This window comes from Dermacentor albipictus, unplaced genomic scaffold (assembly GCF_038994185.2).
Source record: "Dermacentor albipictus isolate Rhodes 1998 colony unplaced genomic scaffold, USDA_Dalb.pri_finalv2 scaffold_14, whole genome shotgun sequence".
In the NCBI taxonomy this organism is placed as follows: domain Eukaryota; kingdom Metazoa; phylum Arthropoda; class Arachnida; order Ixodida; family Ixodidae; genus Dermacentor; species Dermacentor albipictus.
In genome coordinates this window covers 307,627-335,421 of record NW_027225568.1, presented here as the reverse complement: position 1 = coordinate 335,421, position 27,795 = coordinate 307,627, and the positions used below count along the sequence as shown (strand labels likewise).

The 27,795-nt window shown below is 47.5% G+C and overlaps 1 protein-coding gene across 1 annotated transcript in view; it reads right to left on the bottom strand.

Moving 5' to 3' along the window:
• Window positions 1-27,795, bottom strand: part of LOC135914757 (cubilin-like) — a 294,278-nt gene that overhangs the window by 250,027 nt on the left and 16,456 nt on the right. The window contains exons 2-3 of the mRNA XM_065447679.1: window positions 21,115-21,638; window positions 10,894-11,116 (exon numbers count right to left, since the gene is read on the bottom strand). Of these exons, the coding sequence (XP_065303751.1) occupies window positions 10,894-11,116; window positions 21,115-21,399 (508 nt within the window). The 5' untranslated portion in view covers window positions 21,400-21,638. The remainder of the gene's footprint in view (window positions 1-10,893; window positions 11,117-21,114; window positions 21,639-27,795) is intronic.

The following is a 27,795-nucleotide window of genomic DNA, read 5'->3' as shown; positions in this document are numbered from 1 at the left end:
CATGTTCTTTTGAACACATGCTCTGGCTGTGCCCAGCCCTTAACACCTCTCCACCCACCATGAAAGAACAATGGCAGGAATCTCTCAAGAGCAGCAATCTTCACATTCAACTCCAGCCTGTGCAGAGGGCCCACGACATTGCGGCGGGATTTTATCTCCCGGTCCCATCATGGGCGGAGCCACCGACTTGATCTTCAGGAGCCTTCGGCTTTGGCTCCCCATAATCTCAGTGCCTCAGGACTCAAATAATGTTCTTGTCATGTCATGCTTTGTCAATTTTACAGCTCCTTAAAGGTGCAATAGAACAATGAACACAGTTATCTAAACTACATATGTCTGAGTGTTTGAAGGGGATGAAATTAATTACATTAATCTGGTGTATAACAACAATTCGCGAATAAGACCAGGGGCCGAATTCATAAAGCTTTAAGCCGTGAGTGCTTTTTGCCAGTGTCTGGCGGCCTTGGCTAATGATATGGCTAGCATCAAAATTAGCTACTGTTTTCTTTTACGAACAATTTTAGGGTAAGAAATTTTTGTGATCACATTGTTTCAGTTCCGGACACAATGTTGTAAAATTGGTGTGTCATTTTTTGTTTACTTTTAGATTATTAACGTCCAAGTATTTTTATGTACCTAGAGAGGATAATAAAAAAAACTGCTCCTACTAATCGATAGAGCATAACCTTGCGCGAAATGTAGCAAATTGCATTCAAGTGTGAGGTTGAGTGGTTACCTAACAAGACCATTTCAGCCTTCCAGACACACTTTAAGAAATAATTCCGCATTGGCCCAGAGTTGCCTCTTAACATAGCATTTTATCCTTTTTACTGCATACATTAAGACTGTGTGCTAAGAACCATACGCAATCGACAAAGCTCGTTAAAATTAATATTCGAACCAAGTGGCTTCGTGAAACATGGAGGAAATATTTCAAAGCAAAGCAACAATGTTTACTCGAGCAGCTAACCTAGTATACTATCATGTTTTGTACGTTGCGAAGGCCAACCTTCTCCTCTCAATGAAGCATTGAGAAAAGTAAACTTTTGCGGCCTACCGTAACAAACTAATCGGATCTTTGAGTTGTCTTCTCAGAGTCTATGGCAGAAACCAAAAGTTACTTATGACAGCAACCGACATTTCCTACCATTCAAGCATATGCGAGCTTCAATGGCAACAATGAAGCTTGATTATCTTTTAACGTTAGATTTGTCTGCTCTGAAACTACATCTCGAAAGCTGGCTTATACTGCATTTGCTGCACTATGGGATAACTGTTATAAGACGAGACCAGTTGAAGATGACCACGATCAAGGTAACGAATGCGGTGCATGCTTTTAATCGCAGATGTACTGCAGTATGCCACCTTAGAAGCAGGCAACTTTTCAATAAACCTTGGTATGCTACCAAGGTTTATGTCAATTAAAATGTCGGGTATACCCGATATTCTGATTGACATTAAGAGAAAAAAATCGAGCTGGACAGGCATGTAATGCGCAGGATCGATAGCCGGTGGGCGATTAAGGTTACAGAACGGGTGCCAAGAGAAGGGAAGCGCAGTTGAGGGCGGCAGAAGAATAAGTGGGGCGATGAAATGAGGAAATTCGCGAGCGCTAGTTGGAATCGGTTGGCGCAGGACAGAGGTAACTGGAGATTGCAGGGAGAGGCCTTCGTCTTGCAGTGGACATAAAAGATTATGATGATGATGATGATGATGATGATGATGACGATGATGATACCTTATGACACCGAGGCACTCAAATCGAGGCACCCACTATGCAACGAGCGATAGGTATTAAGGGATCAAAAGAGTTCAATATTTTGCAAGTTACAACCGCTTCCCCATACGAAGAATCATTCTTCGTGTGGGGAAGCGAACGGGTATTTCAGCTCACTACTAAGCGCGTGAAGGCGCCGTGGTCGAAATGTTATTTATACGGGTATGGCTCCGCGACTTGTCAAACACGTGCGGCTGAACAATCCTGGTTATGCATTACGTCGTGCTCGACAGCGAAACATTTGCGGCCCGCGTAGGTTAGTGCGCGCACTATATATATGATGTAGAATTCGCTAAACCATAACGATCACCGACCAGCTGTGCAATCACAGTATGTAAGGTTGGCTGATTCGATCGAGGAAGTCAATAGCTAACACGTGGTGCCTCTCCTAATGCATGACAAAGAGCCGTGAATATTTGTGGCCATGAAAGCGTGCTGCAGACAGCACCGGGTATGCCCACAGTGTGGCAAGCGCATGTATGCGTGTTGGTGGGTTCATTTTCTTTAGTTCTTTATAAATGCTAGCCACTTACATCATTACGTGTTACACAGCGCATAATCAAACGGCTATGAATCTCGAGTGACAGCGCCGAAATTAAAGCATTAGCCTTTAGCTGCCACTGCGCGCAGCGCCAACGGTCTTCGAAGACAACCATCAGCAAGCTGCATAAGTGGTAGACGGGAAGGAAAGGGCTAGATCAGCAGCCGGTAGGTGCTTTGAAAGGAAATTTCACGCCGCTTGTCAAGACGTGCCCGCTTTCACTGCAACATGCACTGATTGAGAAGCCACTCGTGCAGTAGTTCATCAAGTACTACGTGGCGTGAGCAAGGCACGAACACCGGTGTTCGCAACCTGTGGAGTACACATGCCGTATACCATGCGGAAGCTCTGCATTCAGCGGACAAATATATGGTCAGGATACTTTGGGCGACGAAATGTACGGCGACGTAGCCTACAAAACACTGTGCCCCGATCACTCTCACTTACACTATAGCGTCAAAGCTGCAAACTTTACAAGATAACTGAGAAAGATGGAACTCGACATGGGCGTGGATGATGCCATTACTTGACACTTCCAAGCATAATTGTAATATTAGGAGAGATATCAGGACTGTGTTGCCAAAAAAGTAGGAGTATTAAGAGAGCGAAAGACAGAGGTTCAGCGACTAGATATACTGTCCCCGCAGGAAGTGGGTATAGGATGAAGCGGTATGAGCCTTCGAATAGAAGATGAAGAAGCGCGGGAACCGGGGGGACAGAAGAAGAGAAGAGAGAAGTGAGAAATAAATGTAGACGAGATGGACGCCAGTTCCACAGCAATGCTTTAAGTCTACTGTGTCCTTTAACTAGGAACGCTACAATATTTTGGCGCAGCCGACAACTGACTCCAACATGTGGGTGACATTTTTCCTCGAGGAGACCTCCGCAGAGAAGATCATCTTTTCGAGATACCAAGCTCAAGACGAACCAACGGTGGAACTACCTCGCGAACTCAACTCGGCAGACCTCGTGAACCTGGTTTTAGAGAAGGCTTCCATAGACATTGCTGAACTACGTCGGAAGGGTGCGGTGAAAGTGAACTTGCGTCTGGCGATCTTCGACGAATTAGTTCTTGAACCCATGCGTCGAAAGGACACTGCATCACGGTCTTCGACAGAAGAGGTGAGCCTCGTTTTGAAAGCTCTTCAGCTACAACAAGAACAGATGGCGCAACAAAACCAACTGGTGACGTCATTTATAAGCTCTCTAAACGCTGAGAAGCCAGCGACTAAATTTGTCGAACCCGATACTTTCGACGGCAAGTCTTCAAGCCCAGAAAGTTGGCTTGAATTCTATGAATATGCCGCTGGGAAGAACAAATGGCACTCTAATGAGGACAAAATTACCAACATGCGTAGTTATTTAAGAGGTGTTGCACGTAAGTGGTACGATCTGCACATTATTGAAGATGTTGGCAACTCTTGGCACCAGTGGAAGGAAAAATTCTTGAAGACATTCCGAAGCAACCCAGTGCAAAGATGGGACGCCGCGCTCAATTTCAAATTCACGCAGGGCTCCCCCGTCGAGTATTTCTTTGAAAAACGCCGCCTTTTAAAGCTGGCCGAGCCTATGCTTCCTCCTTCTGCCATAGTAGCTCTAATAATGCACGGATTGCCCGCGGAAGTCCTGAAGATAGCGCAAGCACGATCACCTAAAACTATAGACGGGCTCTTGGAGTGCCTTCACGACGTACCATCTACTTCAGACGAAAATATAACCGCTGACTCAAGCAGTCGCTTCAGACGGACCGGCGCGGATTGGTCAAGCCGTAATCCGCGAGAACCGAGCCGCCTTGCAGGCAGTACAGAGAGCTTGGATTGGCGTGCTCCCAGAGGTCGAGTGAATAACGTCGACAACGACCCTGTCCCCATACTTTCAGACGCTCAAGAGTCTCCGACAACAAAAAACTAATAAACAAGGGTGATCAGTCCGACCCGATGACCACAACTGAGACTGTTTATTTAACTTGCTCTAGCTTACTTCACATTCCTGTCAAAGTGGAAAATAGACATATGATGGCTTTGGTTGACAGCGGTGCTTCTGTGTCTACAATAAATGCCAAGCTGGTAGATTCAAGTCACCTGCATAGTGGAAGAGTACTACGGGTGCAAGGGTACGATGGAAAAGTGACAATGCATAATCAGTGGGCCTCAGTAAACATCGAGTTCCAAGGTCATGAAATAGAGAGTGACGTACTGGTGATAACGGGGGTGACGTACGACTTTCTGCTATCCAGACCAGACATAAAGAAACTAAAAATCAACGTATATTGGGACGATGCAGTTTTAGTGGAAGGACTATCAAGGGAAGAGACACAGCAAGATAGAAAAGATAACCTGCGAATTGTCAAGTGCACGGAAGATATTGCAACGACCTACCCTGAACTGGTATGCGTAGGAAGCTATCCACAAGAGATGAAGTCGCACAAGGTGCCTTTCGAACTAACTGACAAGACCGTCATCCGAAAATCGCCTTATAACATGTCACGAGAACGTAAGATATGGTTGAAGAAAGAATTGCAGGAGATGCTAGACGCCGATATAATCCGGCCTTCGGTGTCACCCTTCGCTTCTCCCATAACTATTGCGCCGAAGGAAGATGGAACTTTCCGACTGTGCACAGATTACAGGGTTCTCAATCGCCAGACAGACCTTATACCATTTCCCATGCCGAAGATAGACACGATTATAGATGAGACAGGTGGTTGCCGGATTTTTTCACGCATTGACTTGTGCAAAGGTTTCTGGCAGATCCCGCTAACCGAAGAAACAAAAATGTACACTGCTTTTATCACGCCCTTTGATCTGTACGAGTATAACCGGCTTCCTTTCGGCTGGAAAAACTCGCCAGCATGGTTCCAGAAGATTGTGAACGAAGTCCTGAAGCCTTTTCTGGGTGTCTTTTGTAACGTGTACATAGACGATATTATCGTCTTCTCCAAAACAGAGGCTGAACATCAGGAACACCTTTCTCAGGTATTAAATGCCTTGAGCTTGGCACAACTCAAGGTTAATTTTAAGAAAAGTGCATTCTTTCAAAGAAAAGTTGTGTTTCTTGGAAGAGTATTTGATGGGACTACCAAAAGCACGAAACAAGAGTCCGTCGAGAGAATATCCCAACTGGTTAAACCGTATGACGTCCACTCATTGCGTGTATTTTTGGGATTAGCAGGACATTTCAGACCTTTCATAAAAGACTTTGCTATAAAAACAAGATGCCTCACGCGCCTAACGCAGAAAGAAGTTCCATTTGAGTGGGATGAGGAATGTGAGAGAGTCTACCGTGATCTGGTGCACAGAATCTCTGCTGACCCTATTCTACGCATACCAGATTTCACTTTACCCTTTGAACTGAATACCGACGCCTCACATTATGGAACAGGTGCAGTCTTGTACCAGAAATGTCCAGAAGCATCCGGCCGAGAAAAGCGACATGTAGTAGGCTACTACAGCTACACCCTCAAGCCACCTGAAGTCAACTACACCACTACTGAAAAGGAAGCTCTTGCTGTCCTTAAAGCAATTCAGTACTTCCGTACGTACCTAGAAGGTGCGAAGTTTACTTTGTTCACGGATCACCAGGCACTCACTCATCTCTTGAATATGACCCAACCTAAGGGACGTATCGCCAGATGGGTGAACTACTTGCAGCAGTTTGATTTCACCATCTCCCACAGACCTGGACCCCTTTTGACTGATGCAGATGCATTGTCTCGACTGATGATACAGGCCAATAAAGAACAATCGGAAGAAATCAATGAAGTAAAATTGTGGGAAGGCACTGAACAATTAATTTTTATGGCAGGTCGCTATCAAGTCCCGCCAACGCTGGTTCCCAAGGTGCTTTATTTGTACCACGATAGCCCAGAATCTGGAGGACACGACGGATTTTGGCGCACCTACAACAAGCTAGTCAAGAGATTTACGTGGCCTCACATGAAAGAAGACGTCAATCAATACGTTCGTTCATGCCACATTTGTCAAGTCAACAAAGTGAAATACAAGCAGCCTACAGACGCCATGATAATACCTTGCCACTCGAACGTGCCTTTCGAAGTTATACACCTGGATTTTGCCGAGCTAAATAAGAAACGAGAAGGAGTCCGACAAACGCAAGCTTTTCTTCTGGCCATAGATGAGTGCACCAGGATGGTCGCGGCACGGGCAGGACAAGAAGATGCGAATAGTGTCATCGCCCTCCTCAAACGGGATATGTTTAGGACAACCAGAAAGATCGTATGTGACAACGGACCAGCGTTCAAGAGTGAAAAATTAGCAAGATGGGCCCGAGACCACAATATATCAATCAAATTCTGTGCACCATACCATCCCGCGGCGAATGGGCTTGCAGAGCGTGCTATACGAGATGTGAAGCAATACATCAGGATGTACGATAGTTTCCCTGGTGGATGGAAATGCTCTTTAGAAGCAGCTGTAAGACATCACAATCGCTCCTACACCAGTGGCTTGGGATGCAGCCCGCAGTTCGCTTCTTCAGGAGAGACCCCTATTCTTCAAGCGGACCTTGAACTGGGGCTGTTAGACAATCTCAAGATCGTCGAGGAAAGGAAACAAAAATCACAGGAGGAGAGGTACCGTAAACGAATGAAAAAAAATTTTGACAAGAGACATTGCTCAGCTATCCCAGACATTCAAGTCACCGACCTCATCCTAGTTAGGAAAAGAGTAAGAGAATCCCGTGCCAAATTTTATGGTCCTTACTCTGTGACAAAGACAGCCACTCAGAAAGGAATATTGAAGACTGTGTGGTACATTGGTGAACGGGGCTCAGTTGAATGTGCTTCGATTGGAAACGTTTTCAAGTATTACCCCAGGAGGGGTTAGCAAAAGAAACCTGGAAGGGTGAAGCGGTATGAGCCTTCGAATAGAAGATGAAGAAGCGCGGGAACCGGGGGGACAGAAGAAGAGAAGAGAGAAGTGAGAAATAAATGTAAACGAGATGGACGCCAGTTCCACAGCAATGCTTTAAGTCTACTGTGTCCTTTAACTAGGAACGCTACATAGGAAATAAAAAAAAAAGAGAGAGAGAGACGAGGCAATATATTTATATGTGTAAATGGAGAGAAAAAAAAACCCTTGAACAAATGATGCTGAAACTGACAAAAAAAACTCAAAATTCCGTCTCTTAAGGGGGTATAGTAGGTAAATCGACCAAAAAAACTGATTTTTTGATTTCATCAATAAAAAATAATACACACTGTGGGGAGCAAAACAGAGCAGCGGTGAGCGCGTAGGAGCGCTCTAAGCCATTAAAAAATGGCGCCAAAGAACCGCGCCTCCTGGTATTTAAAAATGACAGACACGAGGGTTTGTTTACAAGTTGTTTTCCATCATTCTTTCAGTGTTTACGTAATTTTTATAATAAAAAGGGTTAGATCTGTTAAGCATATTTACTTTTTGGCAATTTTTATAAGTTGCAATCGCAAATTTGTCCACCAGGGATGCTTTTGTAGCGAATCGAAGCCTACTGGTTGTTTTTTGTTGTGGGCACTTTCCGCGGGTTTTATTTGACGTTGTATTGCCAGGTACTTTGCCTCATTATGGTAAGAACCGCTGGGAAGTGGACGAGGAAAAGGTAGTTTCGCGGCAACCAATATTCAAGTAAAGAAACGAACGAGGAGCCGCCGCGTCGAAGTGCTAGTTTTTCAAAAATAGGGGTGAGTGCGCCATGTGACACATTCAGCGTGGAAGAGGCTACCGATTCAGGATTTCGTTTCGTTGACATTGAGATCCTTCGAGACTTTCTATGGGAGTCGGCATTATGCAAGAAATGCGAGAAAGGTGAGCTTCAGCTAAACGAACAAATTGATGAGAGGAGTGGTCTGGCGTGCACCATGAATGTCTGTTGCGATGAATGCGGTGCGACGAGCTCATTCAAGACATTTAAGCAATCACAAAGAGGCTTGTTTGAGGTAAATGAACGATTTGTTTTTGCGCTACGGACATGCGGAAAAGGACTGCTGGCTGGCCGTGTGATATGCGCTGTTATGAACATACCTCCGCCGCCTACGAAATTTGCGTCGTACACTGCGCGCCTACTTCATGCAACAGTGACAGTTGCTCACAGTTGCTCACAGTAAGCATCACCCGGGCCGTTGACGAGGTGAAGGCTGACATGCATGGCAGTTCCCAACCACAAGAAATCGCTCCTACGGTGGATGGAACCTGGATGAAGAGATTCATCCCGGCCCGGTGTCGTCACACTCATTTCACCTGACAAAGGCAAGGTGCTAGACTTCGAAGTGGAGACTAAGTCCTGCTATCTGTGTTCGCGAAATCTCCACACTGAAAGGAGCCAAGACGAGTGCAAAGCAACACACATCGGACCGTCTGGAGGTAAGTAAGCTGCGGGTGCTGTGAAGATTTTTGCGCGGTCTGTTGAAAAACATGGAGTGATATCCACCAAATATATTGGTGATGGGGACAGCAAGGTATACTTTGCTGTGAAAGAAGCAAAACCATATAGCAAAGACATTGAAAAGCACGAGTGTGTCGGCCACGTACAAAAGCGTATGGGAACCAGGCTTAGAAACCTGAAGACAAGTTTGAAAGGTAAGAAACTGTTAGATGGACTTCCACTATCTGAGAGAAGCCGTCTCACAGAGAAGGATATTGACTGCCTACAATTTTACTACGGCAAGGCCATTCATGAGAACACTGATAGCTTAGAAAGCATGCGAAAGGTCGTTCATAAGTTATCCACTGACGAATAGCCTAACCATGGACTGTGCCCCAAAGGAGCGCCATCATGGTGTGGGTACAACCATGCCTTCAGTGAAGGTAATACTGAGGCGTATTGCCATAATAACAGCCTGTCAACTGCTATTCTGCAGTAGAAGCAGTCAAGCTAGTGTTCCAGGCTTTATCATCACCAGGCCTTCTGAGCAAGTGTCTCCACGGCAGGACACAAAACACCAACGAGTCAATGAATCAGCTGATTTGGTGCCGCTGTCCGAAAACAACATTTGTTGGCACTGACACGTCGAAGCTTGCCACTTGCGATGCTGTGGCGTACTACAATGACGGCAATAAAGCACGAATCGCTGTTTTGGAAACACTTGGCATCACGCCAGGTGTGTTCTGTACAGTCGGTCTGAACCGGCTTGACAAGGAGCGTGTTGAAAAGGCTGAGTTCCGAGGCTCATCGGAAAGCAAGGAGCATCGCAGAAAGAAAAAAGAAACATGAAGAATTGCTTTGGGGAAGACACCAAAAAGCCAGAAAGTGTGTGTACTCTGCTGGTGCATTTTGAACTGTTGTAGTGCAGGTGCTAACATAAATATGCGTTTTTCTCAAAATCACTTTTTTTTTCAAATTTTTCGGAACTTGGTGTATCTTTTCTGGAAAACTATGCAGCCGATTACGCTGAAATTTTCCCAGATTATACTCACATCCCTTGCAAGTAATCTGAGCTTAAATGTCTGAAAAAAATCACTCAGTTATAATTTAAAAAAAGATTATTAGAAAGACCCTCCACGGTACGAGACATGTGACGGCAATATTTTTTTTCTTGTGCCGTGAACGTGGGAAAGCATTTTTTAAAGGCTCTAGTTAAACCCACTATTATACGGAGTTATTGTGCAAAATTTCACGGTCATGCTGTTTTTTTGTTTCTGAGAAAAGGTACATTTTATTTTCCATCATAGCTTAAAATTTGATTCTGAACTGCAAAAAAAAAAAAACGGGCGGCAGTGAAAAAATTATGCCATTTAAGGCCAACGCTATTCGTATTGAGCGTGCAGAATTTCACGCTAAGATATAGAACAGTTGTTGAGACATAAAGCTAAAACTAAGATGGCTCATGTACCCTACCATACCCCTTAGTCGAGTCACCGATCATGCAGGCTGAGCCTAAAACTATGAACTAGACCAAGAAGGAAAATTCGCCTCACAGTCTGACCGAGATCGTCGAGCCCCGTGTTAGACGCAGTTAATGCGGATCTCTATCGGCCGTGTCTCTGAACAGGGCCCCGTAATTTGGTTAGAAGGTCCGTCCAATAATTAATCAGTATAGTTGCAATAGTTGAGCTTTCTATTCGTGTCTGACCAGACCACTTTCTCTATAACGCTTGAGCACGGCGCCCACAACTGCAGTGCACAGTGCTCTAGTACGCACCGGCCAAGCACTGCGCAATATTTTACTGAACCAGCGACATGTTATCACCGGTAAGAATGCGTACAAGAGAGCGACCTGCGTAGTACGTCCGTATAGCGAAAGCTGCTTATCGCCCTGTAAGGTAGACTGCGAACTCTGGGCTGAAATCTCAAAATTCGTCGCATGTTACAGCGACCCACGCTTACTCCCTGCAGAAGCTGCGCTCTCAGACCTTAAGCCTAATGCTGGGTTATCCGGCTGCGGTTGCAAGACAGTGTCGTTAGCATGAATTCTGGACTAATGACGCCTCTTACTGGGGACTTCCTCCTGAGCTCATTTGAATAAAAGTTTTTTTTTTCTGTATCTCCTGTTCACATTTTCTGTCCGGCTTTAGGAAAATGCAGTTAGCAAGACACTTTTTCTTATCGCGTATTTTTTTCGCGATTTCGCGCGAGTACTTACCTTGGTTTTTGAACCACGGTTCTGTACGGTTAGGTGGCAGTAGCGGGAATGGAAGCAGCAGTCCTGGCGGGTCCATGTCTCCGAGGCTCAGCTCTAGGGTGGCCCTCCGTGTTGACATTGGTGTTGTCGTTTGGGCCGACCCATCATCTGACAGCGTCGAGGGTGCCGTCGTTGCGGAGGAAGAACTACTGACCGTCTCTGTGGCTCCGATGCCTTCGGTAACCTGAAATATAGGAGACCAACGGTGCTATATGCATACGAGGGGCATTCCGAAAGTAAGATTCGTCATTTTTTTTTAAAGAAGATGGCACACCAGATGAAACAAACAATCGCCAGGAGAATCCACGCCCGCTGCTGGTTCAACGACGGAAGGAGCGTCGATCAACGGAGGAGGAATGACGCATGCGCAGAGCGCCGAAGTTCTCGAGAATAGCGGCAGACCGCCGTTCCCAAGGTACCATTTGTAACTGGTACTGTTTAACAGGTACTGGTACTGTTTAACAGTCTCGAAAGAGAACAACAGTTTACAATAGGTAGTGAGGCACTAGAAATGGTAAGGGAATACATCTATTTAGGACAGGTAGTGACTGCGGATCCAGATCATGAGACTGAAATAATCAGAAGAATAAGAACGGGCTGGGGTGCGTTTGGCAGGCATTATCAAATCATGAACAGCAGGTTGCCACTCTTCCTCAAGAGAAAAGTATATAACAGCTGTGTCTTACCTGCACTCACGTACGGGGCAGAAACCTGGAGGCTTACGAAAAGGGTTCTGCTTAAATTGAGGACGACGCAACGAGCTATGGAAAGAAGAGTGATGGGTGTAACGTTAAGGGATAAGAAAAGAGCAGATTGGGTGAGGGAACAAACGCGAGTCCCCTAATTGAGAGCTGTCTATTGACAGAATGGGCCCAGGCCCGTCAAGCTACTCAGTATACTGCCTCCAAGTTCACCCCCATGGTACACTCCCGGGCACAACTCACACTGTCCAGTTTTTATCTGTAGCAAAAGAGACGCTACACACACACACACAGACACACACACACACACACACACACACACACACACACACACACACACACACACACACACACACACACACATATATATATATATATATATATATATATATATGTCACCAGCAGGCAACAAACAACGAGACCAAGAAGAACATAGAGGAAATGTCTTGCACTTACTAAATGAATTAAGGAAATTATAAATTCATGTTAATGAAAGTGGATGAAAAAAACTTTCCGCATTTGGGGAACGTCTTCACATTACGCGTGCGATGCTCTACGAATTTAGCTACAGAGGCGCCGTTTTCCCATCCGCTTCCTTGGAACGACAGAAAGCTGAGCTAGTTGGTAAGGATTCATAATGCAAAATAGAAGTGAGGCCACTTCTCCTCTTGTCCACTTCCACTTTTGTTGTCCACTTCTCTACTCTTGTGTCCTGTCTGCACGCCTCACTTCTATTTTGCATTACGCTTCCTTGGGTATGTATGTTTTTCTACTAGAACTAACCCTGGGAGCGTTAGCCAGTGCCACCACTTACAAACCTTGGCGGCGGATATGGAACAGCCTCTCTACCGCAGGCGTCACTAGTACATGACGCCTGCGGCACGTACTCTTTCTCTTTTTGGGTGCTCTTTTTCTTTTTGAGCATCTTTTTGGCGAAGGAAACATAGTCAATAAACCCACACGTACTACCTTAAGGCATCAATGTTGCCGGATTGGAGGCCGTCGTTATGTGGTTAGAGCATCGCACGTGTAATTCGTAAACGCTAAACCCCATGAGAGCGATTTTGTGCGCGACGGCGACGAGCGACGGCTTCGAGCGACGAAACGGGCCGGGCTACTAGCCAATAGCGCGAAGCCTGAACTGGATGTACATTACTCAAGTACTACCGATTATTGCACGGAACGAACAAGTGATTGAATTTTTATAGTGCAAGGATAAGAACCTCCTGGAAGACCTTCAGAAATATTTTATGCTGCTTTTTACAGCAAAACATATAAACTTATTCAATGAAGCGCGCGTCACGCCAGTTACGACGCGCATTTGCTGCCCTCATACGGACAACACCGAGGACACGTCCCTCGAAGCTGTCGCTCGCATGGGGTACAACTTATAGGCGACGAGCGAACGCGACAGCCATCTCCATCGCGTCACTTATCGCTGTCCCGCACGCGAGATCGCTTGCATGGGGCTTATACTTAAGGCGTGGGATCGTTCCCCACCTGCGGCAAGTAGTTTCTTTGTCCACCGTCATTTCCATTAATTTATAATTTCTTGAATTCAGTTAGCAAGTGCAAGTAATTTCCCCTATGTTGTCGTTGGTGCCATTAGAGAGTTTTAGAATAGGGACCCCAAACGTTTGGGGTCCCTATTTTAAAACGTTTGGGTCCCCCTGCGAATGCGCAAGACGAAAACTGCGTTTGGGTTTTCCGACGGGCATGGTATTTCAGTAATTTAGCGGGAGCCCCAAAAGCTGCCCCAAAAGCTTTGCTTCAACAAACATGGCGGCACCCATCGAAGCGACGGCTCTAACCTATAGCACCAAATTGGGCTCGATTCGTGGTAACGCGTGAAGTTTTCAAGCTAGGAGAAGTGACTGCAGTTATCGCTTTCTCTCAACTAACGTGTGCTATGAAGATTGATTCATTAGACGCTGTTGATTTCGAATTCAGTAGTGGATTTCATGGCTCGTAGGCCTAACACGGCTTAGCTTGGCTGGTGAAGGCACGTAAAGTTGGTTACTAAATTGTTTGCTGCTTACAGAATAACCTCTAAATTGTAAATAAACGCGAAAACACGGAAGTCAAAACCACTATCCTTATCATAAAACCATGTATTTTCTTTAGTTATTTCTAATAGCTTTTCTTTGACGCCGTAGTGGCGCTGTCAGCGCAAGACGCTATCCGCAAACGCAAAGCCCCATTCAAAAATGCTTCACTCCTGTGTGCCTTAACGCTAACACACGCAAAGCTCTTTGGGGCCCCAACCTATTGAGACCCCTATTCTAAAACTCGCTATCGTTTGTTGGCTCTTTATGATATGATGAATAAAAAATTATGCAGATATCGCGCACTATGGGAATCCATGTACGCGAAGCATTCCTTGCTGGATGCTTCGATTGACGATAATTAGAGTGATGTTGACGGCTAAAGCTTAATTTCTTAAAGCTTAATTTCTTGGTGAGTTGATGTTAACCTTGCGTGCACCACTGCTGTTTGTCTGCACAGTACAGAGAACCCACAGGGAGATGTGTTTTCTTGAGGCGTTGTGGTGCGTCATATTTTATAACCTCTTAGAGGGTTGAGCGCTGTCATTGCTACACATGGCACATCGCATTGTGGCAGAAGTATTACACTTGAATTGAATTATGGGGCTGTTGTGGCTGTACGTGTATTATGAAGCACGCCGTAGTGGCGGACTCCGGATTAATTTTGCTACCATGACGTTCATTAACGTGTCCCAAATCTAAGAGCACGTGCGTTTTCTATTTCGCCCCCGTCGAAATGCGGCTGCCGCGACTGGGATCAAATCCACGACCTCTAACAATGCCATAGCCGCAAAGCTAACGCGGCGGGCACAGAAGTGTTGATTTGACAGTCGATCACTTCCGTAGTGTATCCTGGACCCTGCGGTGCGCTTTAGTTAATGCGGCTCTCCTTCTGCACGCCCTGCGTAAGTTGCTCGCTTTACATATTTGCATGGAGTTTATTTTTCAGAAATAGCAGCAACGTACGGTACCGTACCTTGAACTTGAGTTTATCCTGTTTCCTCGCAATCGCTGTCATATAGTAGGCGTTTACTTGCCTTCTCACGTCATCTGCCCCCCTCTCTTCTATGGGAACTGTCTCATCCCCTCTTTCTCCTTCTTCTCCATCTCCTTGTCCTCTGTACAGTTCTATCTGCGTCCCTTCAGGCCTGGCACGTTATTAGAAAGGGAAGCGCTGCAGTTTCTGCAATGCTTCTGAGGGGAGTAACCGATAATTACAGCTGTCAAGCGGCTAATGTGGCGACGGCCAGGGAGCTCCAGAAGGCATTGTGCACATTCGACGCGGTGGGGTGAAAACGAGTTTCTCCTGGTGTTAACAGCACAAAAGATAGACGGGACACGAGACACAAGCGCTGAATTTCAACAACGTTTATTTGAAAGAAGCACGGCTTCTTATACCATTGCCCACACGTGTAACAGTCACGTGATTGCACATCATGCGAAACACGCACTTTTTTGCACTCAAGATAGTCCTTGTACGTGCAAAAGCTCAAGTTCTTTCTTTGTTAGTAACAAGGACGGCGTGCTAACGCATCGGTCACGAGGTCTGGCGATCTCGGCGTGTATCTTGCCCGATTTAATCTCGGCTTGTATCTTGCCCAGAAAGATAGATTACTTCAGATTGCCCTAACCAGAGCAAGCGTCCGAAAAGTCTTTCGTTATGATGACGATTACTTAGTTCTGTGTGATGGCTGTGGCGCGAATTCAGATGACGTAGTTTTGGAGGCAGTAACGTGCTTTAGTCGTGCGCTTCAGCCGCTTGCCGTTACCCACGAGGTCCCCACGCAAGGACCTTTGAAATTCCTTGATCTCAGACTCGAGCTCTTCAGGGGGAAGGTCTACTGGGTCTATGAACCCATAGGCGACAAGGCGGCACTGCCATTCCAATAAGCGCATACAAAACTGGCGAAGAGAGCAATTGCAAACCTTTGTCTATCAAATGCGCTTAAAATATCGTGCATCCACGCAATGGAACAAAGTTTTTGCCGGCAGGTTCACCGCCTTACTAGGGCTGGTTACCCGTCGCACCTTCTTGTCTGTTGCGGAACAAATGAGCAAGAGCCTAAAACTCGAGCCTGTCTATGGCGAGCAAGGTGACGAGAAGGCAAAACTGAAGGAAAAGCGAAGGATCGTGGCCCTGCCATACGTGAACAACTTATTTCATCGCATGGAAAAGGTTGGGCGCAAAGCTGGAGCTAATGTAGTGCTTACTGCCCAGGAAAAACTGAAAAGCCTCTGCCGACGCGTCCATGCTGAAGAGCCGATAAACCAGCAAGGGTGCACGATAAATCACCAGGGCAGTTTTTTGCATTGCACAGAAGCCGCGGTGCATTCAATACCTTTGAAATGTGGAAGAAGAAGTATATAGAGAAAACTTCAAGATGCACAAAGGAAAGACTAAAGGAGCATAAACTTAGCGTCGAGCAGGCTAACAGGAATCAAGGTATCCATGTCAGCGATTGCCCCTCTAAAGCTTGTGCCGCAGAATTAAGACTATGTGAAGTGCTGAAAAAAGAAAGGAACAGTGACCAGCTGGTTCGGGAGATAATTGAGGCAGCCGCGATAGCCAGACCTCGTGACCGATGCGTTAGCACGCCGTCCTTCTTACAAAAAAAAAGGAACTTGAGCTTTTGCACGTGCAAGCACTATCTTGAGTGCAAAAAAAAAAATGCGTGTTTTACATGATGTGGAATCACTTGACTGCGACACGTGTGGCCAATGGTTCAAGAAGCCTTGTTTCTTTCAAATAAACGTTCTTGAAAGTCAGCGCTTGCGGTGTCGTCTTCTCGTCTCGTGTTCCGTCTATGTTTTGCGCTGTTAACACCAGGATGTAAAACCAACAAGCCCAAGCTGCTATTCTAGAGTTTCTCCTGTCACCTTTCCTCTCTGACTCGCACCTGTCACCTATATACACGCTCTGAACCATCCCCCGACGCGGTGTGCGCGACAGCAGCAGCAGTGGGAAAGTCGAAAGGAAGAGGCAAAGAAGGCTTCGCTTTTGTGGGCGTGTGTGTGCACGCACGCACACACACGCACACAAACACCGGAGCAGCGCGTCCGAACGTTTCACGACTCGCGTCACCAGTGGTCCCCGTATTTAATGGAGACGGACTGCGATGCGAGGTCTTTCACGTGCATCGCGTTAGCGAAGGAACAGGGGAGGACGTTACTTGTCATCCACCTTGTCCACCTCGTTGTCGGACGCCACCTGAACATCTGGTTACAGAACTGCCGCGGAGTAAGCGGCGGCGCCAAGCCGAGCAATTGGAACGGGCGCGCGCCTCCCCTCGTGGCGCTGTTCCGCGGAGATCGGTGAGCAATGGACCGATCGAAGCGCGTGGCCTCCGCTCAGCCGCCCGTGACACGGCGTCGTCGGCGGCGCGAGAGGCGTGAGAAAGCCAAGGTCCCCGACACCGCTTCGGAGTCGTCGTCCATTCCCTTCCGCGGTCCGTTGAACTTGGCCCGGCCGTTGTTGGCGCGGTGCGCCTCCTACTCGTCCCCCTTGAACGGCGCCGTTCGCGCGTCTCGTTATATAGAAGACTAAGAAGAAAAGGAAATACTTCCGCCATAGGAGACCAGTCGTCAGGTCTGTGCATTAGTTACACGGCACCGTGAAAAACGCGTGTTTACATAGACGGGCGTGAACAAGACTTGTCTTTTCGAGCCGCTCTGCGCGCTCCGTCCCGCCACCTGCAGTGCTTAGACGTTTAATATAACGCACCTTCTCTCTTACCAAAGCCTGCCTTTATGCTCTCAGTTCGTGCCCGTTGACATCGCTGCGACGGCACGGACGCACGCCGCGTGGTGTCGGCATTTGCGCGTGCCTTTCCTTCCATGGCACACAAATTTTGATTGGAACTTTTTAGTGCTACAAAACAAAGCACTTGTGAATGCAGGCGCGGATTTCGCTGTTTGGTAGTAAAAGAACGCAGACGTTCAGGCATGTCACCGTTATAGTAACTCTTCCGTAAAGTTAATTACCATTTCATCAACCTGCGGCGACATGACCAGCAACACAGCGCACGAGACGCTGAGCAATTGCGATGGATGTCCCAAAGCAGTGAGTTTTTCCAAGACATCGTGAGAGTACGACCCAGCCTGCTGCCTATAATGGATCTGGTGGCTGGAGATTCTTGCTTGGCATTTTCATTAGCAGTGCCAAAGAAGTGTTCCATGATCGTACGAGGCTAACAGACGATCACGAGACAATACATAAGACAAACGGAATGGGCGCGTATCGCTTTCCGCTCTGCATGTATCAGTTCACCGTATATTTACGAGAATAGTGGTTTCTTTCTCAGTGTCGCATGCTAAACAGAATGTCCCGCATCGCTAGTTTCACTACGCTAGCATCCCCTTCTCGTGAGTTGGCGCCATTTCAAGGTCACTGTCAGCTTCCGCATATTTTTGATCGGCCCACGTGCCTCTTGAATGAAAGAGCTGGACATAAGCTTCTCATAACGCTAGATCCACGCAGAGAAGTTGGGCAAGGCAGTAGATCGGTGCTATTGCGCTTTTAGGACATCGTACGTTGGAAATCCGCAGAACCATAAATATACGACTTACAACTACAGCCACTTAACGTCCACTGAGAACATGTAGTACACCCCGTGATATAGCACTACCGTGTACTGTACCACTGAATCTCCCTGGTCCACGCTTCTGTCTAGAGCAATGAAGCGGACCACTGCGTCGCACAGAAGTTGATATGTGTGCGTTGCTAGCTGGTTTTAGCGACAATGTTTGTCAAGTGCGGAAACCACAAGTGCACGCGGAACAAAGAGTTTTAGGCCATGTACGCCTTGAACCTTGAGGCTGCTGTATTACGCGCTTTTTCTTTTCTTTCTTTTTTTTTCTTGTTCTCTGCAGCGGAGCGCTTCAGACCGAAGTGATGGCCAATATATATATATACCACTGCGACAGCCTGCTCGTAATGCACTATGACTGTGTGATGCCGAGGTGCATGAGCGTGTCACGATGTGAGGTTTCCCGTGCCAAAGAAAGGAGGAGGAGGAATGAACGTTTTTTTTTGTGAGAAAAAACGAGAAAGTGTTCTTTCTTCGCCCTAGGTGGGCGGCTCTCTTAGTCCAGAAAGCCGTTGGCTAATGCCGCAGCCCGGGCCCGGTCCACCAGACTTCGCTCATCTTCCAAGCTATGTGCCTTTAAAATTGCCTCCCACGTTTTTTAGATGGCTAGTAGCGGTTCTGAGGCATCATATTGGCTGTTTTTCTCACGGTGTGGGCACACCAAGGTTGTGTGTTGGAGGGTGTCTGGTACATCACAATATCGGCATAGGTATGAGAATTTGGGAGGGTGCATCCGGTGCATGATAATTCCATAGACATACGTATTCGTTTGTTGTCTGCGGAGGGCGGTGGCTTCTTCCTTGCTTAATTTTGGTTGTGGTAGAGGATATTGTTTCTACGTACTATTCTTACTAAATTTTCAGTCGGTAATGTTGCAATATTACGGCGTAATTGATATAAATGTCCTCCACCCTGGTCGCTTTCTGGAGACCATGCTGCAGGAAATCCCGGCTGGTATGCTCTCGGGCGACAGCATGTGCTGCTTCGTTTCCTGCCAGGTGTTCGTGGCTTGGTGCCCATGCGACGTAGGTTTCGGGTAGTTCTTGGCGTCTTGTTATGTCTTTCAGAATCTTCACGGCTGCGGCAGAAATGCGGCCTTTTCGGACCCAACACGTGATAGACAGATGCGGCAAAATACCGTGCCAAAGAAAGAGAGAAAAAATACGGCACACGCAAAGAAAACTGAACGTGGCACGCATTGGGTTGGCGCGGGTTGTCTTAGAAAGTCCACAGCAGGTTGAAATTAACCCCAAGCCTCCTCCCCCAACACCCCCCCCCCCACACACACACACAACGCTGTCTCTCATAGCCCACAGGACGTTAAATTTCCAATAATTTACTTCACTTGGACAACTTTCTAGCACTGCAGAGGAGGCCGCAGCTCTTTCGCACCCATTTGTCACGGACACGATTCGAGGAATCGGTCTTCTTGCCGTAAACTACGATTCGGTTGACTTTGTGATAGATGAACACGCTTCCGTTATCTCTCGCTTGAGGTCGGACCACAGTTTTTCGTATCATTTGCCCTAGATGACAGCCGCAGGAACTTCGGCACTGTGATTTATGCTATACCCCTGTGCCTGCCTATTTTGTGCACGCCCAGCAATAATAACTTGACCACGGTCTGCGAATTCTGGTGACCTCCAGCCTTACTTTCGCGTGTGCAACTTGAAGGGCGCTTCGCAAGGCCGAAAAGTGAAGAAAAAGAGTGTATGCGTCAGCAAAGTCATGCACGAGAACGCAGGAAAATGAAGAAGAAAAGGTATAATAAAAGAAAGACAATATCAACAACAACATAAAAAAATTATAGAGCATGCCACATATGGAGCCGACCATGCAAGCCGACAGCAAGGATATAAGCTTGCCTGAAAGCCAGTGAAAGCTGGATATACTTTGAAAGTTTACCAACGGGAGGTGACAATTTTGGCCTTCACGAAAGTTTCCTATATATCTGTCTCTGTCTCGTACATTAAACCGTCAACTGAAGTCATCATCTATAGTTCGATGTTCTGGTGGTGATAATGAAGGCATTGCTCAAATGCGATTCGCCTTCCGCCCGATCACAGCTCCACGTTCATAAAGCATTTTTCTGCTGTTTTTGTTTTTAGCAGAACAAAGTTCTCGTGGTAACCGCACGTGCTGCCGACAAATGTAAACGCTGACTCGTTTTAAAACAATAACGTCATCGCTTCGCGCACGTGCATCGCTTTATGCATAAAGCTGGAAACAGCAAGCCGGCATGCCAAAGCACCTCTTTCATTTTTCTTTATTTTCTATTAATTTCTTGTTCTACATAAAATGTACGCATATGTAGACTTCCTCGTAATTTTATTTGCGATTTATAGATCACTTTTCGGTAAAGTTATGGTTACTACGAGCAAAATACAAGGCAACAAAACTTGTTCTGACCACGGTTATAAAACACGAACATCACTGTGTAAAAACAGCGATAATAAACGCCGCGAAATCGATTGCTTCGCGTGATTTTGCAATCAAATTTTGCGCCTGTAGTCCAACAGAAGCCCTACTATACAGGGCGTATATTTATAAAAAGGTCTTACGCTCGACTTATTCACAAAAGAAAATTCTAGCCAATCCTCATGCTGTACATATGATTAGCGAAGGCGAGCGGCCAATGAAAAAGAGCACTTAAGGGAGAACGGCTTCGTGAATCCGGCCCCAGTTTCCGGCAGCGATGTACTGAGCCCGCGTGCACTTAGCTGTTGAGATTCATCGCAGCTTGGCCGCCGCAGCCTATGTAGGTAACCGCCATCACCACTGATTCACCTTGAGGGGTAACGTAGTGGAAGCAATAAAAAAAAAAGAATGTGGGAGTCGCACGGCACTTACCTCTTCAGTTGACGCCTCCGTAACCTCGGCCGTAGTGGAGCTCGTCCTCTCCGTCGCAGTCATCGCCGTCGTTGTGATGTCACTCGCCGTGCTGCCGGTCGGCACTTCCTCCACCGTCATCTCGGTGATCTCGAACGTCGTCGAGCCGAGCAGCATGGTGGTGGTCTCGGGCAGCATCGGCGCGGTCGTCCCACCGGACTCGTCGTCCGGCGCGCACACGCACAGTTGAACGAAGACAGACACAAGCAACGGCAACGTCCTCTTGTGACCACTGAGAGCCGCCATTTTGGGTCCAGCGGAAGACGACGCGAAACGATCCAGAAGAAAGCAGTTGGAAGCAGCTGACACCGCACGAAGCAGCAACACCAAGGAAGTTGCGACTGGTCGCGCTATGGAAGCCCCTCACGAGTGTTCCCGCACGGCCAAAAGTGCGGTGCACGTTCACTCTGATGCGATCGGCTCCGTCATGGGTGGCTCTTCAAACCCCGGAAAGGTTGCCGTCGCGGGCCGTTTTTTGCCCAGATCTGAAAAATATTAGGCGCGCCGTTGTTCCAGTCCTCACTGATTACCCTGTTTAGAGGTGGTATAGTGACACATATATTCGAAGGTGTGGAAACTTTACCACACGCTTCTCGAACGTCAAAAGACGTCACTCAGTTGCTAGGAAGGTTGGCAGGCATAACATATTGTAATATTATGCTAAAATTGGTCTCAATATAGCAGACCTGGTGCCCCACAATTATCGTGGCGTCTTGAAAGAGTAAACTTTTCTGATGCCATGTTGCAATACGGCTCGGTTTATGATGACGTTGCTTATTAATGTATGAAAAAGATGCCCGGTGCGTTCCTTATTGTTGCGCTCTCGCGCGGAAGCCTCAAGGACCGCAAGAACAGAACGAGTCAGTGTGCATTGATGTCAAGACGTGACACGTCCTGGGTACAGAAAGCGGAACTGGGCCCTTATTCACAAGAATATCTTACTCTCAAATCGTTCGTAGGAGAACATTTCAGCCAATCCTCACGCTCTACAAATTATTAACGAAGGCGGCCGGCCAATGGAAAAGAGCACTTACGTATGTAAAGCTTTGTGAATTCAGCCCTGGGGTGCTATGCAAGATGCGCCGAGTGTGGCGAAACTCGGGATCTTCACGAGCTCTGGCGACACCCCAAGACGAAAGCAGAAATGGTACCGAGACACAGTATATCTTTCGACAAGCCTCCAGTTTCATTGGTTTATCTAGGTTCACTCTGGGTGGCTATCGTTCCTTGGGCGTTGCCTTCTGGGCGGTCGACCAACTATATATATATATATATATATATATATATATATATATATATATAGATACGTGATCATAGGTATGATCACGTGAGCCCTATATATATATATATATATATATATATATATATATATATATATATATATATATATATATATATATATATATATATATATATATATATATATATATATATATATATATATATATATATAATTATATATATATATATATAGGGCTCACGTGATCATACCGTTGGTGCATGGCCGTGCCTCCTTTCACTTGTTGTTCCACCGATTGCATTACATGCACAAGCGAGTTGTAAAACAAATGCATTTAGTACAATATTATTAGTTAGTTTAACATGGTTTAAAATCATTTTAAAGCTTACAAGATGTACACTGAATGTGCATTCGACTAATTTGTAGTTTAGTACGCTTCGCATTATACCACGAGGGAACGCTGTGGTGGCGTCATCACATACATTCATCGGGCGACCATGGCGGCTAAACATCGAAGAGGCCCAGTGTAAACAAACTCGTACAACGAGCTTGCAGTGCGCGACGTAGTGATCAGGCTCGACGATGACCATTATTTCTTGGATAGTTCTGTTCCTCCGTGAGCAATCATTCCGTGAACCCCTGCAAATAGCTTCGGCGATCTTACAGATCGCAACGCGTACCTACTGTTCACGACGCAAGGCTGAAGTAACAACTTGTCCGATGCTGCTTCTGTGAGTGCGCTCAGTTCCTCCACTCAGCGTGACTGCGAGCGTCACGAATATTACATAGCGTGTGCAAAAGGAAGACACCCTATACAGCTACGATGCGACAAGGACGTGGTGCCGACGATGGATCTCGCAACCAACACAGTGAAGGAGACATCGACAAGCTGCAGATAAGTATGTTTCTACTGTCTCACATTTAGCATAAGAATAGTACACGGAATAAGTCACTTTCGTAGTAACTAACTGAATGTCCAGTAGTTTAAAAAAGGCATTGAGAACCAATGAGTGTTCCTGCTTTGACATGCACGTGGGCCCGCGAAAATATGGAAAAGATAAAGGTAACCTTCACTAACTTGGTGAAATAACAGAAACTCATCAGTGACATTCAACCCGCAGAATCTATGGAAGAGTATCTTTATCCAGGTGAAATATCAATACAAGGTACTGATATAAAGCAGGAAACTTATACAAAAATTTAATGTGTTGAACAGCACGTGGGAGGCTTTACCGAATTGTGGTCGCCACGTTACCGATATCCTTGAAAAATGTTTAGAATCATTGCATTCTACCGGTTATGCAATATGGGACATGACCCTGGAGGTTAACAAAGAAACTTGAGAAGTCGAGGACTGTGCAGAAAGCGAAGTAACAAAAATTGTTCGAGATAGCATTAGGACCGGAAGACAGTGGCGTAGTAAACCGTGGTAACTGATATGCTAGTTGAGATTAAGAAAAAAAATGGAATCGGCGGGCAGGCCATGCACGTCTTCAATCGCTTGTTGCCAATTCATAACAGGTGTTTACATAAGCGTGACAGATGGATGTCAAGGAGAGAGAACTGCAGCCGAGGATGGCAGAAAATTGCGTAATGGGACAAAAATATGATGTTTGTAGTCATAGGATGCAATCAGCTCGCATGAGACGGGATTGTAGGGAGCGGCATTGGTTTTGCAGTGAACAAAAGTAGGTTTGTGGTGCTGACAGTAGAGACTCGTCAAGGTGCGAGGACAGCTCAGCTGCTGGAACACTAATAAACATAACAATTGGCTCTGAAAAAAAAACAACCTGTTATGAAAAATAAAGCAACGTTGTCCCGACAAATTGTTTTATTATGCATACACTAAAGGCTTCTACAGTTAAGGGCATTTAGTACCAATAGTGCAACGAGCATTTTTCTTTGTAAGTAATGGGTTATATGCGGTTGATTCATTCCAACAATCTACTTTTTTTGCAGCAAAACATTCTGCTGCTGGAGGCACTCAACCACGTGGTGGCAGTAGGCGAGCGCCAGGCACGTGCTCTTGAGAGTGTGGCAAGGTCCAGAGGGCTGCTCTGCAACAGTAGCATCAGCGCCCTTACTGCTCTCCAGTCGAGCCCCAAGAACACACTTTATAAAGGAGCTTTCAGTTTATTATTTTGTTTATTATTCAAGAGCATGAATAAAATTATTGCAGTTGTGGTGAAGAGGAAGACGAAGAAGGCGCTCTTGTTGCGGCTGTGCGCGTGATCAGCGTTTGTCGACTGCCAGCGCTACCAGACTGTGCCCAGTGCCTCTTAATAAATCGCCTTATTACATTTGGTGGAGGTGCTGGGTACAGTCTGGTGGAAGGTGCTCCACTCCCCGACCTCGCCCTGGAACTTCGCAGCCGAACTTTAACATCTGCTCCAGCCGCTACTATGACCGACGCTCCCAACAATCCACTCGGCGCATCTGCCGCTCCTGTCATGTGCGGCGCCATGCAACGGCAGCGGGACCCTCCTGTTTTTAGCGGATCAGGTGAGACTGACGTAGAAGACTGGCTCTCTACCTACGAGCGCGTCAGTGAACACAACAAGTGGGATGACCCGACGAAGCTCCGTAGCGTCATCTTCTATCTTGCTGACGTTGCGAACCTCTGGTTCCACAATCACGAACGGGAACTGCAAACCTGGTCCGCTTTCAAAACTGCATTCGCGGATGTCTTCGGTCACCCAGCCTTGCGAAAACTCCGTGCAGAACAACGCCTCCGCCAGCGCGCTCAACAGCCCGGCGAGACTTATACAAGTTACATAGAGGATGTCATCGATATTTGCGCCCGCGTCGATTCCACCATGACTGAAGAGGACAAGGTGAAGCACATCCTCAAGGGTATCGAGGACGACGCATTTCAAATGCTCCTGGCGCGGAACCCTACTTCTGTGGCAGCTGTCGTCACTCTTTGCCAGAGCTTCGATGAGCTGCGTCGACAAAGGGTCCTTGCGCGCAGCGCTCTCGCACCTGGCGACTCTCTCTCGGGCCTCACACTTCGCTCGAACACCACGCCAGCAGCATCGCTCTCTCTTGAGATTAAGGATTTCATTCGTGAGGAGGTGGCACGCCAATTGTCTATGCTGCCTCTCAATGATGGACCTCCCCAGCCTGACACATCTCTGGCTGCTCCCATTAGGCGGGCCATTCGCGAGGAACTTGCTGGGTCTTTACCTTTCGCCCACCCCTGCCCTCCCGTGGCTGCACCTCTGACCTATGCCGAAGTCGCCGCGCGACCTGCGCCGCCGACGTTCTCGTTTCCGGCGCCAATGCGACTTCAAGCTGCACCTCTTCCCGCGTCGCCTCCCGTTCCATCTCGACGCCCAGTTCAGACCCCTTGGCGCACACGCGACAACCGACCCATATGCTTCGCTTGCGGTGTCGCCGGCCACGTTGCGCGCTTCTGCCATCGTCGCATGCCACCTGGTAACGCTACTATCGCACCGCCTGGATATGCCTATTCCCATGACACCACCGGGCATGCGGCTCTTCCCGACCACGAGTTTTCGCCGCCTCCTCGACGCCCTGTCGGCACCCATCGTTCGCCATCACCACGTCGTCGCTCACTTTCCCCCTTACGTCGCCGCCAGTCACCTAGCGAGGGAAACTAGTTGCTGCAGTTCCGCAGGCACGAACTGCAAGCTTCGCGACTTCTACAAGGCCTGCACAGCCGCCACGCAATTTATTGGACGTTTTGGTCGAAGGAACCGCCGCAATTGCGCTTATTGATACTGGGGCTGCAGTTTCTGTTATCGACGACAAGCTTTGTCGCAGCCTCCATAAGGTCACAACGCCGTTGTCTGGTATGCTTCTAAGCACCGCGACTGCGCAGCATATAGCCCCGCTCGCTCAATGTACTGCCAGGGTGGTCATCGACGGCATTGTCTATGTTGTTGAATTTCTCGTGTTGTCATCATGTTCACATGACATTATCCTCGGCTGGGACTTCTTGTCTCATCATCGTGCCATCATCGACTGTGCCCGAGCCGAAGTAGCGCTTTTCCCGCTTGCCGATGCCCCACTGCCTGACCCTTCTGAACAGAAAGCCTCCAAGCTCACTATTGTGTCCGATACGGACATACCACCCGACATGTGTGCGCTTGTGCCCGTCTCTTGCTCTACCGCGCCAGACGCTACAGTGCTTTTTACACCGTCGCCGATTTTTCTCCGTCGCAAGGCCCTACCTCTCCCATTTGCCGTCCTCACCACTGCGTCTGGATTATCCTCAATGCTTGTGTGTAACCCGTCTCACTACCATGTGACGTTACTGCGCGGCGAATCACTCGGTCGTGTTCAGCCCCTTGACCCGCTTCACATTCTCGATGTTACCGACGACACGGCCTGTTATGAACTCGACGCCCTCACTTCTCCCGTGCCATGCGCATCATCATCATCATCGTTGTCGTCATCGTCGTCAGACGTTCTTGAATCTGTCGTAGACGCCGATCTGCCGCCTCCATATCGCCAGCAAGTCTTCGCGCTTCTTCAGAATTTTCGCTCGTCGTTTGACTGTGACCAACTATCTCTGGGACGTACGGCAACCGTCACTCACAGCGTACACACTGGTTCCCATCCTCCTTTACGCCAACGACCATACCGCGTATCGGCAGCCGAGCGAAAGATCATTAACGAGCAGGTCGACGACATGCTGCACCGTGGCGTCATTCGCCCTTCCCACAGTCCTTGGGCGTCTCCTGTAGTATTAGTACGCAAGAAGGACGGGTCAATACGCTTCTGTGTGGATTACCGTCGACTCAATAAGATCACTCGTAAAGATGTCTATCCGCTGCCTCGGATTGATGACGCCCTCGACTCCTTGCAAGGCGCGGAGTACTTCTCATCTTTGGATCTTCGCTCCGGCTATTGGCAAGTGCCCATGGCAGATGACGACTGTGAGAAGACAGCTTTCATCACGCCCGATGGCTTGTACGAATTTACCGTAATGCCATTCGGGCTCTGCAACGCGCCCGCTACTTTCGAGCGCATGATGGACACCATCCTTCGCAACTTCAAGTGGAAAACATGTCTGTGCTACCTTGATGACATCGTGGTGTTTTCGCCAGATTTCCCGACGCACCTCGTTCGCTTGCGTGAGATACTCACCTGCCTCACCTCTGCTGGTCTCCAACTTAACATCAAAAAGTGCCGTTTTGCTGCTTGCAAGTTAACAATATTGGGTCACATTGTATCGAAGGACGGCGTGCTTCCTGACCCAGCCAAGCTTCGCGCGGTCGCAGAGTTTCCGACGCCCACTACTCTTAAGGCACTCCGCAGCTTTATAGGGCTCTGCTCTTACTTTCGGCGTTTTGTGCGCAATTTCGCGACTATCATCGCACCACTGACCAATTTGCTTACCGCTACTAACGGCATCTCCGCGTGGTCAACTTCCT